We start from the raw sequence: 17583 nt of genomic DNA, 5'->3' as shown, positions 1-17583 counted from the left end.
AGCCATCTTTTTTTTTTTTTTAAGCCATCCTTTCTTTGTAACTATAGGGAAGAAATAATTAGACAAGAAATCACTGAATAGTTCAAATAAAACCATTTTTATCAAATATGTCTGTAACATAAACTGTTGAGTTAAAAACCTGGTTGAGATAGTTTTGCTTGTAATTACTTTGGTGATCATTTTTACAGCAAAGGCAGGCTTATTCATTAGGTAGCTTCTGCTAGTTTTTCATGCTTTTCTTGCTTGGATAGTTTAGGGGTGGAAACATGACTACAAGAGAAACGAGTGTGACTAATGGGAAACAGGGCTACCTTTCCCACGGGCTGAGCTCTGGGAGGGGGAAAGGGTTCAGGTCATTGGCCAGGACCCATCCCTGGATTCAAGGACATACCTTCGGCCTCCTTGAAGGAACACCAGCTCTGCCTGTGGGTCACTCAGAATTTCTGTCTTCCCCACCAAGGAGCTCTCCCTGAAGCCTCTGCAGGCCCCCCTCCCCTCTGCACTCCAGGCCCACCAACAGCAGTTCCTTCAAAACAATGGTTTTTCAGGATGATTAAAATTTTGATTGTGTGAAAAGGAATATTCAGAGTGAACTGAGTCAAGGGTTGGTGGTGGTGACACCTCCTCCTCCTTTCTGGGAAAGCAATAGGAGATGCTATCCACATCTGAGGCCTCCACCTTCTTCAGCCCATCTAGAAACGTCCACTTGAAGAAGTCTGTTTTCCACAATTGGTTTGGGACAGGTATACAAAGAGGAGTTTTCCTTTTAGAGCTTTGCTGGAAAGCCCTTTGTGCACTCAGCCTCACCACATGCTATGCCTGCTGCCCCTAAGAACGCTTCATTTTCACCTGGCATCTTTACTTCTTCCTTTGCTGTGTTCTGAGATGTAGGTTTCATTTGTGGCCTAGGAAAGGGTGAAGTGAAGTCACACAGTCATGTCCAATTCTTTGCAGCCCCATGAACTGTAGCCTACCAGCCTGGGATTTTCCAGGCAAAGGTACTGGAGTGGGTTGCCATTTCCTTCTCCAGGGGATATTCCCAACCCAGGGGTCAAACCCAGGTCTCCCATATTGCAGGCAGAAGCTTTACCATCTGAGCCACCAGGGAAGCCTGAAGGGGTGGAAAGGCCCAATTCCAGAGCGATTATTATTGCCATCTCTCCTTTGATGGATTGTATCCATTTCTACATTTTCACTTGCCTTCCTGCCTGGGCAGCAGAAATCTTAGGAACTTTGCTCCCAGCTGCAGTGACTCCCATGCATACCTATCCTACTTTTCAAATGCCAACTGGAGGCAGATTTTCAGAGAGGGGGAACAAGGGACAATCCAGAGTTACCAGGAGTCCAGGATACAATCAGGAGCCCGGAACCTGAATCTGTCCTCTGCCTGGGCTGCTTTCTCCGCTGTCGGAGAGCTGGCCCTAAATCCCCAGTCTTCTCTTGGATTCTAGCTGTGCCTGTCTCCTCCAAAGGCTGTGGAACATCTACTTCTGACCTGCTCTCAGGGGTCAAAGTAAAACCTGAAGCCAGCAACTCACCAAGGAGATGGTGGATCTGGGGGGTTGGCTGCAGCAGAAGCGTTTGCGTAAAGCCTCTTGGACCTGCAGGAGAGGTGAATGCTGTTATACACGGCCTTCCAGTGCAAGTCAGGCATGGGGAGACGAGCAGACTCACCTTCTTGTCCATGAGGCAACCAAACAGTAAGATGAAGACACCCTGAAAAGAGGGATATGGGGATCCGTTAGTCAAGGAGGAAGGAATCAACTGAAATCAACTCATTGCCCTTCCTCTTCCTTCAACCTCTGTCCTTTCGCCTAATTCCCATCCTGAGGCTTCCCATCTCAGTTCTGAGCATTAACATCACTTGATGCATAGGATTCATTTCAGATGCTTTTCTTACTATTACGAGGAAGATGAATATCAAAAGATAGGATACTGGCAATTCCCTGACTTCAATAGCAATTTCAGATATTTTACAGATAAGAAAACCAAAGTTCAAAGAAGTCTGTCCAAAGTTACCTAGCAGTCTGTGGAGGAACTGGGATACAGACTTAAGCCTTTTAAAATTCCTGCATCTGTGTTTTTCTGCTCTACCGTGATACCTCCTTGAGAAGGGACTGGCAGGGACCTAGGCTGTCTAACAGGGGAAAGAGCATGGCTGCCACTGTGTCACCCACCTGGGAGGCGTTGAGAACTGTGAAGAGGTAGTGAGGGACTATGGAGACTTCCTCTAGCAGAGTGGCCAGCCCCAGCCCCAGGTGAGGCCGAAATAGGTGTAAGAACGAGCAAAGCTTTGATCACCCCCAAGAGGGCTTGGCGCTTCTCCACCTGGGGAAGGTGGAGGGAGGACAGGGAGGGTCTCAGCAGCTTCAGCACAGCCATGGTGAGTACCAGCCCATTCACGCCCACGATGGCCAGCACTGGACCCACGAAGGTGTAGAGTGCTCCTCCCTTCTTGTCTAGCCAGCATGCCCCCTCACTCAGGTATTGCCCTCGGTGTAAGTAGAGGCCTACGGTGATACCTGCTAAACCCATTGGGCACAGGTAGCCAAGGAGCACCATCAGGGAGAGTACTCGGAGCTTGGACAGCTGATGGAAGACAAAGAGAAGCTGGTGGGCCAATATCAGGGCCTGAGCCAGCATCCAGAAGAAGGTGGCCAGGTAGAGGAAGTGACAGAGGAAGGCAGCAGCCAGGCAGAGTGGGCTGCGGGGGCCTGCAGGGAGGAGTGGAGCTCCTAGGAAGCAGGTGTTTGCGGCCAGCAGGCAGAGGACCATGTTGAGCAGGGCCGAGTGGCGTAGGTAGGCAACCTTGTTCCGTATCACAAACCTCCACACCAGCCTGTACACGCCCAGGCACAGGAGCAGTGCTAGAATGGAGGCTCCCAAGCCCACTTGACTCAGCAGCTCCAGGGTGGGGTTGTTTGGAGCCGTGTGTCCAGACATGAGGATGGAGAAGGCAGTGAGGTGCCGGCAGATACACTGAGTGGTGGGGCTGGCACTGGCTGCCTGCACCTGGCACCCTGCATCAGACCAGCCTCCCTTGCCCTGGAAGAGATCGTGGTCCCAGAAGACACAGTGGGGACTGCCATCTGTGTCCCCAAAGTCCATGATGACCTCTCCCTCCTTGAAGACCTGGCCACCTGCCATGATGGAGATGGCGAGGACCAGACCAGGAGTGGCATAGAGGGAGTCCCCCAGCCCTTGACCATAATTTGAGGGCAGAAGGTGGTCCAGTTCCTGCAGCACCAGGCTAGTAATACTGACATTGGTTCCATTATGGCGCAGGGGTGCCAGTGAGTGCCTGGGAATCCATGCCTGCAGCGGAGGCTGAGTAGGGAAGGAGACTCTGTAGTTAGCTGGAAATGTGGGCTCGAGGAGCTGGCTCTGCAGCTGCACGTTGGGCAAGACGAAGGAGAAGGGCTGGTCCTGTGGGCACAGGCTGTGTGCCAGAGTCTCCACTGCCAGCAGGAGACTGGAGCCCACCGAAGGCATTTGCCTCTGGGCTAGGGTCCACAGAGAGCTGGAGTTCATGCCAAGGACCTTGTCTGTGGTTTTCAGGACAGCCTGCAGCACCCAATAGAGAGATGAGGCCTGGCTGCCAGAGCCCACAGCATTGAGCTGGGGTGCTGGGAACCATAGACCCCAACCCATCCTTCCAAGTCTAGCTCAGGTCCCAAGGATGGGGAGAAAGAGGGAGAGGAAGACAGGCCTATGAAGAGAGCCTTTCTAATTGGGAAGGGTGGGGGGTTGTTCAGCCAACTGCTGGGGTGCCTTCAATATGTGGCTCCTGAGGAACACCCCCCGGCCTCTGTATGACAACCCCCCTCCCCCTTCCATCCCTTGGGGACTCTAATGTCCTAAGGGGGCCCCTCCAGGTCTGTAAAGCTGGGAGTGGTGCCCAGTGGTAGAGGGCACACGCTCTGAAGTAGAGGACGGCCTGCATGTCTGCAGCCACACGTGATGCATGTTCCAGACACGAGGGCTGTGCTGGGTCATTGTCCCTGATTATTCCTTTGGCTGCAGCTTAGGGGTCACCACCTGGTGCCTATTCTGAGAGCTGGTTTAGGTGGGTCCCGCAAAGCCAAGTGCGTTTGAGTATCTTCATGCAGGTACCTTGTGTGTGGGCCTGGGGGGATTCAGATCAAGTCCACATGTCTGCACACACACGAACACCTCTGAACTCCTGTCTCCACACCCCTTCCTGTTTTCCCCAGCCTCCCATGTGTTCCCAGCATCAGGCCTTCTCCACACTCCACGGCCTTGGCATATACAGGAGGAGAAAGGGATCAGGAGAGCAGACACCTGGACTCTAGAAAGGTCTGCCATCTGACAGCCCATGGCGATGTCAGAGGGACAGAAATGCCTGGGGGAAGAGCTTCCTGCCCATACTACCCATCTGGCCCCTGCTGTGAGTCAGAGATCTCACCTCCAGGGCGCTGCAGTTGAGCTGTGTTCCGGTGTCTGCCACCAGCTTGGCCGGGACTGTCATGGTGCCCACCAGGGCCAGTAAGTCGGAGGGGGAGGTCACTGCCTCTACCTGCTCCTGCAGCTGAGCCAGGATCTGTGACACCTCTTCCTCAGGCCAGCCCTGGCCTGCCTGTAGCAGCTTGAGACAGATAAGACAGCAGGAGGGGAGTGGGTGAGCCGTCAAGAAGGAGGGGCCACCTCATTCCCAGACCAGCACCTCCTTTCTTTCTCCCCACACCCCATCCCAGGGGAGCAGGAAGCAGAGAGGGGAAAAAGCCATGTGGGAGGAATTCACACCAAGGTTTGTGGAGCAGATACCTGAGGGCATGAAGGTTTGGGACTACACCAACACTGGGTAGTAGGGTCTCAACACCTACTTCCTGGCTCTGCTAGGGCTCCAGTTCAGAGAAGCTGAATAACCTTCCTGCTGGGCCTCGGGGGGAAAGGACTCTAAAGCTGGGTCCTGAGTGAGGAAGGGATAGATCATGGAGGATGGGGCACGTGGGCAGCAGGGTCAGAAGCTTTACCTGGGCTCTGAGGAGCAGAGCCAGGAGCCCCATGTCTGTGCAGTTGCTGTGGATGGGTCCCCAGACCTCATCAGGCCCACAGGGCCTCTTTACCGTGCCCGTCCTGTCCCCAGGACACGGGGCCTGTGCCACATGGCCAGCCTTGGTGACGTTCCAGGCAACAGTTGAAGAGTCCTCAGGGCAGGTGGTGTCTCCATCTGAAATGACATCAGGGAGGGCTTAGCAGTGCATTCAAGCCCAAGCCTTTCCTTGAGCAGAAACCCCTGCAGGCTTTGGAGTCTGGTTGTGTTGCCCAGATCAGGGAGACACCCAGGGGGAACTTTCCAGGGTGGGCAGTGAGAGGATAGCCAGCCGGATCCCAGGCCCCACATACCCTGGATGATGGTGACAGAGACGGTGACCCTGAGAGGGCTCAGACCCGGGCTCTGCAGCTCACAAATGTACGTGGTGTTGGCTGTAGGGCAGTGCTGAACAGCCAGCATGAAGCACTGGGAGTCCAGCGTGTTGAATACGGAGGCTGAGGGGGACATGAGAAGGGAATGGTCTCCGGAACAGGGACACGCCTAAACCCCTTGGGGTCTTTCTAGCAATTTCAGAAGCAGATGAAACAGTGGAGAAAAGCTGAGGGGTATGTGGGCAGCAGACTACTGCAGGCTGAGCTGAGATTTGGGGCCGGGAGACCCTGGTGGTGTGTTGGGGGTGTCTTATAAGCTCCAGGCCCTGAAGCCGCAGTGGACTCATTTGTAAAATGGGACCCTCATCAGAGGAAGCTTGCACAATAGCATTGGGTGGGTTCCAGGAGATAGTGTGGATGACAGCATGATGTGAAAGTTGTCTACACACATGTGGTTATTGTTGAACAGACCTGGGGTCAAAACAGTATTGTTTTGGAGTTCCAGTACTGGACCTGGAACTCCCAGGTTGAACTGCAGCCTGTTTCCTGGGAGCTGAAGCCCCAGCTGCCTGGAGGCAACTAGCTGCCCCTTCTCCCTGGACCCCCGAGACAGTCGGCCCCCTTCCATACCTTGCCCGCCCTCTCTGGGGCTCCAGGAAGCCGTGTAGCCCAGATGTGCGCTGGGGATGCAGCAGCTCAGCTGGAAGCCGGGGGAGGCGGCACAGGAGACGGAGAGCTGCTCTGGGAACCCAGTCACATCTGTAGCCTGCAGGGGCACCCTCACCACCTGGTGCAGCTCCCACCTGAATCCCTGGGCCTCGAAGCGGCATATGTACTCACCTGCAGACACACACCTGCTGCACCTCCCAGCTGCTCAGCCCCCACCTGTACTGCAGGGTCCCTCCTGCCTCCCCAGCCACTCCCTAGGTCTGCCCTCTCGATCCAGCCTGAGCTAAACCCCAGCAGGAAAGATCTCTGTCTCAAGGACTGCTGGGAGGAAGAGGAGATCCTGATGCTTTGTCACGAGCCTGTTGCCATGCATCCTAAGATGAACCTCCCTGTCTCCAGGAGATGCTCTTCCTGCACCACCCGCTGCCATCTCGGCATCATGAAGAAAAGCCCGCATCTGTCCTCAGTTGAAATTGAGACCACAGTTTCGGCGTTTTCTCATCAAAATTCTTCACATCCATGGGCCTGTTAGCCTTCGTTTCCCCAGAATGAATAAATGGACAGAAGGAAAATGAAGAGGAGGAAAGACAAGAAGGAAGGAGAAGAGAGGGAGGAGGAGGAGGAGTCAGAAGGGAGCAGAGGAAGAGGAGGGAAGAAAGAAGGGGAGGAGCGAGAAGGCAGGAGAGGAGGAGGGAGCGACAGGCGGGCTACCTGCCCATCTATGGGAGATGTTGATGATGCTAAGGACAGTCCGGCCCCGGCTGGAGGTCAAGGACACACAGGCCCCTGCCTGCAGGAGGACGGGGCTGGGGCTTCCTGTGGGCCACAGGAACCAGTTCAGTTCGGTGGTCTCCTGGTTCATGAGGAGGGTCAGGTTCAGCGTGTTGCCAGGCATTTGCAGCCAGGAGTCAAGGCTCAGGGTCGCGGGGACTGCAGGAGGCAGGAGACAGAACCCCCAGAACAGGAACTTGTGGCCCTGGAGCCTCACCCTCCTCCCCCATTTTCTGAAGCCCATCTCTCCTCACTCCTTCCCCACCCAACACTAATTGTCCTGTTTTGTCCCTGGAGGAGTGTGGCTGCTGCAGTCTAGCCTGGAAGACCCTATCTGTCAGTAGGAACCACACAGGGAAGCTTTTTGACCTAGGACTTCCCCCTCCACCAGAAAGGAAACTTTCCTTGTCCACCTGTCTCCAGAGCCCTGTTGTTGTTAGTTTCACTATTCCTGTCCCAAGCGCAGGGCCTGTGATCTGCTGTGATACCTGGCATTTTCTCTCACCCAGAGGAGCCACTGGGCTTGGACCAGCTGGCAGAGATACAGCCGTCAGAGAGGAAAAAACACAGAGAGGGTTTTGTTCACTTGGGGCTATTGGTTTCCAAGTTCCCAGCCGTTCTCACCGGGTGGCAGCAGCTGGCAGTACCCGGCTTCAGTAGGGCTCAGGACAAGACAGCCACACGGCCGGTGCTTGATGGGGGTTTGACAGGGCTGGTGATGGCTGCAGACGCTGGCGTTCCACTGGTACCCAGAGAGGCAAGCACAGTAGCTGCACCCGTCGTGGGTGACATTGCACTCTGTGACAGAAGGAAGGGAAATGAGAAGTGAGCAGGGTGTCCGGGAATGCCCGATGCCTGCTGTCTGCGAGGCCCTAGACTGGGTTTCTGGAGCAATCCAGAAACAATCAGACAATCCAGATAATCCAAAGTCACTGCTTTCCCAGCCAGGGTTCAAAGCAGCAGAGCGTGCTGGGGCAAAGGCATCCGAGGTGGGAGCGGAGAAGCCCCGGCTCAGCATCATCTGCCCCTTGGGCCTCTGCCAAAGTTTAGAAGATGGGTACACGGAGCAGGAAGGGAAGGTCTGTCCGATGGGAGGTGGGGAAGAAGCTGGGTATGCAGACCCTCCAAGAAATAGGGAGGGGCTCCCCGCAGTATCTCAGACCAGGGCTCTGTGGGAGGGCTGGGCTGTCACACCCTGAGCCCCTCTCCCACCTGAGCAGCTAAGAGCCACTGAAAGGCCGGGGGTCAGGAGAGGTTCTTCTCCACCTGTTGTGAGGTTGAGGCCAATGAGAGTCACTGGGGCTGAGGAAGCCGAGGCAGCCGGGATAGTCAGTGGCTGGGAGAGTGCCGCCGGCCAGGGCTCATTGGAGAAGTCTAGCTGTACGTAGACGGAGACCAGGACCAGTTCTGCAGGAGAGGGGAGAGCTGGAGGGAAAGGAGCAGCTTCTGCGGACCTGACACTAGCTGTCCCCTCCAGGAACCCGAAGACGTCCCACCTTCCTCCTCCCACAGCCCCTGCAGACAGGTCCATGCAGACAGGACCCAGGAAGGTGGTCTCCACTCACCCATCACACATGCCACTTCATGTCACCCTCCCTACAACCCCCCTTACACAGGTGAGACTCTCCAGGAGGAAAAGGTTTTGTCAAGACCTCACAGCTAGAGAGCTGCATTGACGCCTGTGACCACTGCCAGACCATCTCTCTCTGACCCGCACAGCTCCCCACCTCGGCGGTGCCTCTCCCAGACCTTCCTTTCTGCCTCGTTCCCTGCTCCCCACCTTCCGATTCGTCCACTCACCAAATGCTCCACTTTCGGGGTCCGGCTGTGGCCCTGATCCCCCTCGAGCCTGACTCTGTCCCTGGAACAGAGCACAGGGAGACTCTGGGGAGAGCTGAACCCTGCCTTTCTCTGGGGACACCTTCTTCTCTAAGCCGCTGGGGGAGCAGCCTGGCTAATCTGCTGTGATATGGTTTCTCGGAGGTCCTCTTGTTGACTGGAATCAAGCGGGCAGAGCAGGAGGGGAAAGCTAGCTTCTGGTAGGAGGTGCCTGACTGCAGCCCCAGGGATCCCTCCCAGGCTGGCAAGGCCCGCCTGAACCCAGGAACCAGGCACACCCTGGGGAGTCAACAAGCTTTGCTTAATTCCTTCCAGAATGCACCCATCCCTGGGTCTGTGAGTCTGTGTGTGTGCACTAAGTCCCTCCACAACTTTTTGCGACCCCATGGACTGTAGCCCTCCAGGCTCCTTTGTCCATGAGGATTCTCCAGACAAGAATACTGGAGTGGGTTGCTGTGCCCTCCTCCAGGGGATCTTCCCAACCCAGGGATTGAACCCAGGTCTCCCGCATTGCAGGCAGATTCTTTATCAGCTGAGCCACCAGGGAAGCGCAAGAATATTGGAGTGGAGTGGGTAGCCTATTCCTTCTCCAGAGGATCTTCCGTACCCAGGAATCGAACCGGGGTCTCCTGCATTGCAGGCGGATTCTTTACCAACTGAGCTATCAGGGAAGCTTGGGGATTATTCCCTCCATAGCAATTGCCATGAGGGTGAGCAGAAGCATTATGTAGGTCTCTGGTGTGTGTAAATATTTCCTCACCCACACCTTCCTCTCTCAAAATTGCATGTGTGTGAGGAGGTCAGTCTAGAAACAGATATGCTCTAGATGAGTACGTGGCTAGAGACAGATGGATATCCACCTGGGAGAACACACCAATCATAAAGTGCCAGACTAGACACTGCTGACTTTCCTCAGATTCTCTCCTGCTCTATGCCAATGGTTCCCAAATTTGGCCAGCTTTTATTTTCATTTTTAAGTGACAAGCTTGACTGGAAGAGCCTTTACCTAAAGTGCAGCAGGCATCAGTGGTGTTCACAGGAATTCAAATAAAGAAACAAAAGGTATCCTTACACTTTGAAAAATTAGGCTAAATTCTCATTAAAAAAAAAAATCCTCTTTAAAAAAATATGTTACAGGGGCTTCCCTGGTGGTCCAGTAGTTAAGACTCTGTGCTCCCAGTTCTGGGAGCCTGGGTTCAATCCTTGGTCAGGGAACTGGATCCCACATGCCGCCAACTAAGATTTGCTGGCTCAGGCAAATAAATATATATATATATATATATATTTTAAAGCATGACTTCCTCTCCCTCCAGCCCTCTCCCATCCACCCATCCATTCATCCTACACCGTGCTGCCTCTCACACCCAGAGGCCCCTACTGTCATCTCTGCAGACCTTCTCATGGTCCTCCCCTAGGCTTACTCACAGGCTGGGATGCTCGGGCAGCTGGTGGCTCCACCAGAGGGAGAGTCATGGCCAGGAGCAGCACAGGGGCAGCTGAGCAGACCATGGCTCAGTGAAGCTGTCCTCAAGAGCCCACCTGCTGCCGCATGATACAAATGTCTTCAGAGGAGAGCTGGCAGGGCTGTGCACAGATGGAATGGGAGAGAAGAGAGGAAGGGAGCCAGGCTGAGTTTACAGAGGAAGTGTTACAGCCCATGCTACAGTCAAATGGGCAGCCAGGTCACTGTGGGGGCCCCTGGAGCTCACAGGCTCCAGTGAGAGTGGTCTGCCCAGGTTCCCTGCTGGAGTCTGGGCCCAGGACTCAGTGAGCAGGAGAGGAGCTGGGGGCTCTAGGCTACAACACCAGCCATGTGTCCATCAGCCAGGTTCCATCACATCTCCAAGGGTCTGGAAAATCTGGATTTTTCTGCAGCTCCCAGGAAGCTGGGTCATTGATCAAAAAGGCAAGATTAGAAAAGACAAACATCAGAGCTGATGGCTATGCTGAAATAATTTCTAGTTAGACTGGACTCTTAAATGTAACAAAGAATCTGGGAAGATACCTGGAGAAATTATCGAGGAGTTTCATAAAATAATTTCATAGTGAGGAAGGCTTTTCTAAGTGTGACACAAAACCCAGAAGCCAGAGAGGAAATAATAAATTAGAAAGCATACAAAGTTTTAAATTTGGGATGAAAAGACTGTTGGGGTAAAAAGGCAAAAGATAACATATTTGTAAGACTATGACTGTAAGGCTAATCTTCTAAAAATGTTGTCTATTTACTTATTTATTTTCGGCTGCACTAGGTCTTCACTGTTGCGAGCAGGCTTCTAGTAGCTGCAGCAAGTAGGGACTACTCTTCATTGTGGTGCGCTGGCTTAGTTGCCCCCTCCCCACGACATGCGGAATCTTTTCAGCCCAGGGATCGAACCCATGTCCCCTGTGTTGGCAGGAGGATTCTTAACCACTGGACCACTAGGGAAGATCAAGAGCTAATCTTAACATAAAAAATTTTTATCTTACACATCAGTAAGAAAATGGGTAAAAAAATCAAAGAAATATCAATAGTTTGATAAACATATACAAACACCCAACTTAAGATATAAGACATGCAAATTGAAATAAAATATTCTTTTTCACCCACTAACTATCAAAAGGTGAGACATTGGTTATCTTAAGTGTTAACAAAAATGTACTTGTACAAAAATATGGGTATAAAGATGGAGATCAGACTAATCAATCCTAAAGGAAATTAATCCTGAATATTCATTGGAAGGACTGATGCTGAAGCTGAAGCTCCAATATTTTGGACACCTGATACAAAGAGCTGACTCATTAGAAAAGACCCTGATGCTGGGAAAGATTGAAGACAGGAGGAGAAGGGGACGACAGAGGATGAGATGGTTGGATGGCATCATCGACTCAAGAGACATGAGTTTGAACAAGCTCCAGGAGTTAGTGATGGACAGGGAGGCCTGGCATGCTGCAGTCCATGGGGTCAGAAAGAGTTGGACACAACTTAGCAACTGAACAACAACAAGGATGTTCAAGGCAGAGCTGTTTGTGATAGCAAATGAGTTAAACAACCCAAATGCCCAAAAAGGATAGGTTAGGTAAGTTATGGCATTTCAAAATAGAACATTATTATGGGGAAAAAATTAAAGTAGCTCTATTTGGAGTGAACCATGATATATATGGTGAAATTTAAACTGTATGTTATGCTCTCCTTTAGGTAAAAAAAGGAATCCATATTAGATACTTGTGCATTTTATACTTGGAATATTTCTGGAAGAATACATTAGAAAGTTAGCAATAATTGTTGCCTCTTGAAAATGAGATTAGGAGTCTGAATTGTTCTCTGTGCTGTTTGATATACGTATTTTCTAACTTTAGGCATGTTCTTTTTTAATTATAGAAAAAGAAAGAGCTGAGACTTCCCAGTGGTTAAGACTATGCTTCCAATGCTGGGAGTGCAGGTTTTGATACTTGGTAGGGGAACTAAGATCTCATATGCTGTGCAGTGTGGCCAAAGAAAAAAAAAGAACTGATTTACACACACACACATAGCACCTAGGGTGGAAATCTAGACTCAATACATTTCTACTTTCTCCACCACCTCATGTTAGAATCATTGCTGAAAAAATAGCAAACACATAGAGCAAAATACATTCATGGGAGCAAAGACTTTGTAAATAGTTGATTTCAGAAAACATGATAATGAAGAAGAATCAGATTTGAGAACCAGAGAGACAAGACACAGGTACTTGGGGTGGGACACTGTTAGCATGTTGGCAAGTGTCTACTGCAGCTGCAGGTGGTCTCAGATGGCCACCAACAGCATCTACTATTGCTGCCAAAGGGGGTCAGTCAGAGAACTAAGTGGACCTGGACAGTGCTCACCAGGGGCTCTCGAGGACAGGAACAACAGAAGAGAGAGGTGGAATTGAGACGCGTGGAGGTGAGCTGCTTCCATGCTGGGTGGACACTGAGCAGCGGAAGTTTCCAGTTAGGAGAGGCAAGGACAGACCACTTGGAGAGAAGATGCTCTGTCTAGAAGCAGAAACACCAAAGGAAGAAGTGACTCAGAGGACATTAGGAAGTCAGTGGAGGGGACTTTCCTGGTGGTCTGGTGGCTAAGACTCCAGGCACCCAATGCAGGGGGCCCGGGTTCCATCGCTGGTCAGGGAATTAGGATCCCACAAGCTACAACTAAGCCCGAGAACTGTAACGAAAGAAGCCTGTGTGCCGCAAAAAGACCCAGCACTTGCCAAAATAAATGATAACAATTAGTAATAATTTTTTTTTAAAAGAAAGTCAATAGAGGTGGAGCTGGAGAGATCCCTAAGGATTCAACCCCCAAAACAGAATTTTTCCTAATTGGTACTCAATTTATCTTAATCCCTTTGAGTTCATGATAAGAAATTAGTATAACAAGGGGAATAACATATTCCTGGGTCCATGAAAGTTGAGGTGTCCAAAGTGTATGAAACTACGAATAGAACTAAGCAAGTGAGAATATTGCCATAATTACAGGTCTATGAATGTGTTCCGTACAAATGGTATAACTCCCATTTAATGAAACAAGCTATATTTTCAATGTCGTAGGAGTACATAAAATTTAAAAGAACTCTGTTGTGAATTAATTCATTCATATATCCATTAAATGAATATTTATTAAGCACTGGTGTCCGATGCTATGCTAGGTCTTAGACATTCGGTGGTATTGTGGACTAAATGAGTCTTGATGCATTTACCAAAACAAGGGTTGGGCACAAAGACTGTGACAGTTATTATGGAATATAGTGGGGGTTTTTTTTGGTTGCTACCAAGGCTTGGCCAGTATCAGCGCACATCAGAGGATGGTGTGCAGAGAGGAGGGGGAAATGCACAGCTGCTTACCCAGTTGGAAAACTTGATGCAGTACAGTTTCAATAATAGCTAATTAGCTAATTCTTGACTGAGACAGAAAAGTCCAATACAGAAAGAACATGTTTAAAATTGCTTGACGCTATATAATGTATGATCTAGGAAATATATGACAATAAAAAGTATTTTAACAAAAAGGCAGGTGCTGTATATGTCTTCATAAAAACTAAGGATATTTCTGACATCAAAAAAATTTAAGGTGTGTGTGTGTGTGTGTGTGTGAATAAACATACAGGGAGGACTAGGACATTGGAATGAAACAGAATTTTTTCTTTTAAAGGCAAAAAAATTTCAAATCCTCTAAGGCAGGAGCCTATGGATTAAAAAACAAGTATTTTATCTATTTATTATTTTTGGCTTCTCTGGGTCTTTGCTGTGGTGCATGGGCTCTTGTCGCTGCACGTGGGCTTTCTCTAGTTGCAGTGAGCAGGCTTCTTATTGAGGTGGCTTCTCTTGTTGCAGAGCATGGGCTCTATCTAGAGCATGTGGACTCAGCAGTTGTGGCTCACAGGCTTAGTTGCTTGGCAACATGTGGGATCTTAGTTCCCAGACCAGGGTCGAACCTGCCCCTGCATTGGCAGGTGGATTCTTAACCACTGGACCACCAGGGAAGTACTGGAGCCTGTTGATTTTAATGTACAATTCAGGCTATCAAAATGTTAATAAGTTTAAGTATCTATTCAGCACACACCCTATCTATTTAGATTCATCTATGAAAATCATTTTATAACAAGGAGATATAGATGACCTCCCTAAGCATGGAATGAAATCCTAAAACCACATAGGACAGGATGACCAATTTGAATATGAAAAATATGAGATGGTTTATACAAATCACAGAAGGCTACAGGATGGTAATATTACTCCGGGAAAGAAGAACAATTTTCTCTGAGGGAACAACTACATGCTAAGGTTTGCAAAGAGGTAATGAACGGAAAAGCAGACACAGGAGTCAGATAGCTGGAGATCAAAATTAGCTTCATTACTGGAAAATCTGAATGAGAGAGAGATGGTGGATTGGATGTGAGCCAGAAGCACTTCCCAGTCACCCTCCTTGAACTGAATCTACTTACCCAGTCACTGGCATAGCTGGGCATCTCTAGGTCTCCCTTGTGGAGACGTGGGAACTGAGAGTGGGTCTGGAGGACTTGCCACTTCAGAAGAGGGAGGTCTCAGAGCTTATTCTCCACTTCTTAGCCATCAGATAGGCCACTGTTCGCTTGGGAAAATGGGAGAGGAAAGAGACAATATCCTTATGGGGAATGGAAGTTCCCTCCGTTCTGTGGAAATGGGAGAAGAAGGGAATAGCATTCTGCACCAATACCGTGCAGATTATAACAAGATTGATTTCAATATTTTAGTCAGAGAAAACTGGAAAACTTCATTTAACTCATGTCAAAATATACACATAAGAGGATTTTATAAAGTCAACAAACTTAGAGAATATTTTTGGATACTTTGTTAGAAGCCCTAGAGAAATGTGTGCCAAGAACAAAAATTAGCAGGTACTTTGAGTGAAAACCCATTGTTTCTGCTTTATTCTACATATTTTCTGAACCGATTTGTAGAAAGTGTCCTCCACCCTGATTAACAGGTTTGCTACAGAAGCGGTCATTTTATACAAGGTCATGCTGCCCCCCTGCCAACAGCAGAGTCCTTGCTACATATCTAATACCACCTTCTCTCTTCCAGTGTAACTGGATGTGGGACCTTAGGGAGAGCCTGAGCTTCCAACCTGCATTGGAAGTGGGAGTCTTAACCACTGGACTACCAGGAAAGTTCCCCCCAAGACATTTTTATAATAGTGGCTTTTAAAAAAATAATTCCAACATCTGTGTCATCACTGATGTCTATTGATTGCCTTTTCCCATGCGAATTGAGAGTTCCTGATTCCTCATATGCCATGTAAGTTTGGATTGTATCCTTGACATTTGAATATTGTAAGACTCTGGATCTCATTTAAATCCTATGGAAAATATTGATATTTTTATTTTAGCGAGCAACTGACCTAGTTTGGTTCAGGTCACAAGTTCTGACCCATCTACTGTGAATTGTATTTTCAACATCAGTTCCCTTTTCAAAGTCTTTCTGATACTATTCAGATCTACTGCATATGTGTGCCACCCAGCAACCAGTCTGGGACCTGGGTGAAGGTCTATGTCTTAGTGCAATTCTCAAAGTCTGTGGTATGCTCTTTAGGGTCAAGTATATGGATGTACACTTGGGAGAAACTCCCAGGACTTCATGAAGCTCTAGGAGTCATCTTCCTGAATTTCTTTTCTCTCAAGTTACTCCAGTTCCCTTGAAATAATACTCCTGTCAAAGAAGCATGACCATAGAACATTTATATCTACCTTTATTACATGTGTTTTTAAATACTTCTTTAAATGAATTAGAGAATGGTAACCACATCCATTCCTTCAAAACACTGTTCTCTTTATAGCCTGAGCTTAGCACGTATAAACATTATTATTAGTTTTAAAAAGGACTTTAAGTGCATTACAGAAAAGTTTAAGAATATTTTCAAGTATTCTTTAAAACATTCAAGTGTTCTAAGAAAAACTTCTTAGAACATTCATGTTTTCTTAGAACACTCAAGTTATTCCTTTAAGAAAATATTCTTTACACTGTAAAGTTTACAGGATAAAATCCAGCTTCCTCAAGTCTAATTGGTTTAATGAGATAGGTGGAGGGCATTTCACGGGTCACAGTCGCCAACGGGAAGTGAAATGACCACACAATACACAAGTCAAATAAAAGTGAGGCTGGGTACCACTCCCTCTCCTCATATCTTGAGTAGAATTAGTTTGGGCCTTTATCTCAGAGCTCAAGAATAAATCCTACCAAATAGGAGACTGTATTCAATTAAGAGCCTACTGTGTTTGAACAACACAATATCTACATTACAAATATGATAGTTAGAGAGTTCCTTGGCAGTAGAATGGTTAGGGCTCTGCACTTTCATTACCGTGGGCCCAGATTTGACTTCCCTGGTGGCTCAGATGGTAAAGTGTCTGTATACAATGCGGGAGACCCGGGTTCGAGCCCTGGATTGGGAAGATCCCCTGGAGAAGGAAATGGCAATCCACTCCAGGACTATTGCCTGGAAAATCCCATAGACAGAGGAGCCTGGTAGGCTACAGTCCATGGGGTTGCAAAGAGTCAGACACAACTGAGCGACTTTACTATATCACTATATCACTATATACATACATATGTATATATAGGAAAGTAAACAAATGAACAACATAAGAAAATTAAAGTGGTTTTGACTTTGGATTATCAGAGCAATGTTGGCTTGTTGAAAAAACCCTAAAAAAAAAAAAAAACCCTAAAACAATTGAGAAATGTGTAATTTAGAAACTGAAAGTACTTATGACTCTCTTTCTGGTCATAAAATAAACCACACTATATATCTTGCTTTTGAGTTGTTTACTGGAAAAGTGTTAGTTTTACTAGAAAAAAAAAATTCCAGTAATTTTTTAAAATGAAAAGACCTCAACTTTTCATATTGCTGTTTCACATACATACACAAAAAATATGCAAAGAAGTCATTTTTTACTTGAGTGTGATTGTATTTTTTTCTTGAGAGTCTGTGAATTCAAACAAAATTTTAGACAGGAAGTTTATTAAAGAGTGGTCCAAGAAGTGAAAACAATCTAACATCCATCAGCAGTAGAATGGATAAACAAACTGCAGACAACTTTACTTCCATACTTTAAAACCACACAGAAATTAAAATGAGTGAACTAGACTTATATATATAGACACAGATCAACCTCAAAGCAATATTGAGTATAAAAAATACTGTAGGAGATTAGGAACTGTATACTGTGCTATGTCGAGTTTCTTAATCGTGTCTGACTCTTTGCGACCCTCCAGGCTCCTCTGTCCATGGGGAGTCTCCAGGCAAGAATACCGGAGTGGGTTGCCATGCCCTCCTTCAGGGGGTTTTCCTAACCCAGGGATCAAACCCAGGTCTCCTGCATTGCAGGTGGATTCTTTACTGTCTGAGCCATCAGGGAAGCCCAAAAAGTGGGATCCTAT

The 17583-nt window shown here is 48.5% G+C and overlaps 1 protein-coding gene across 1 annotated transcript; it reads right to left on the bottom strand.

The window, feature by feature from the left end:
• Positions 1-21: 21 nt before the first annotated feature.
• ADGRF3 (adhesion G protein-coupled receptor F3) lies at positions 22-10659 on the bottom strand. Its single transcript, XM_040224470.1, is given in 15 exon segments — positions 22-905; positions 1539-1601; positions 1675-1716; positions 2178-2256; positions 2258-3564; positions 4427-4606; positions 4995-5191; positions 5368-5511; positions 6019-6228; positions 6769-7013; positions 7446-7626; positions 8095-8235; positions 8629-8689; positions 10093-10251; positions 10474-10659. Coding segments are annotated over 14 exon segments (2994 nt in total). The 5' UTR covers positions 10177-10251; positions 10474-10659; the 3' UTR covers positions 22-845.
• Positions 10660-17583: the final 6924 nt, after the last annotated feature.

The sequence above is a fragment of the Oryx dammah genome, unplaced genomic scaffold, assembly GCF_014754425.2.
Source record: "Oryx dammah isolate SB20612 unplaced genomic scaffold, SCBI_Odam_1.1 HiC_scaffold_25, whole genome shotgun sequence".
NCBI lineage: Eukaryota > Metazoa > Chordata > Mammalia > Artiodactyla > Bovidae > Oryx > Oryx dammah.
The sequence above is the reverse complement of the archived record's forward strand: the minus strand, read 5'-3'. Positions and strand labels throughout refer to the sequence as shown.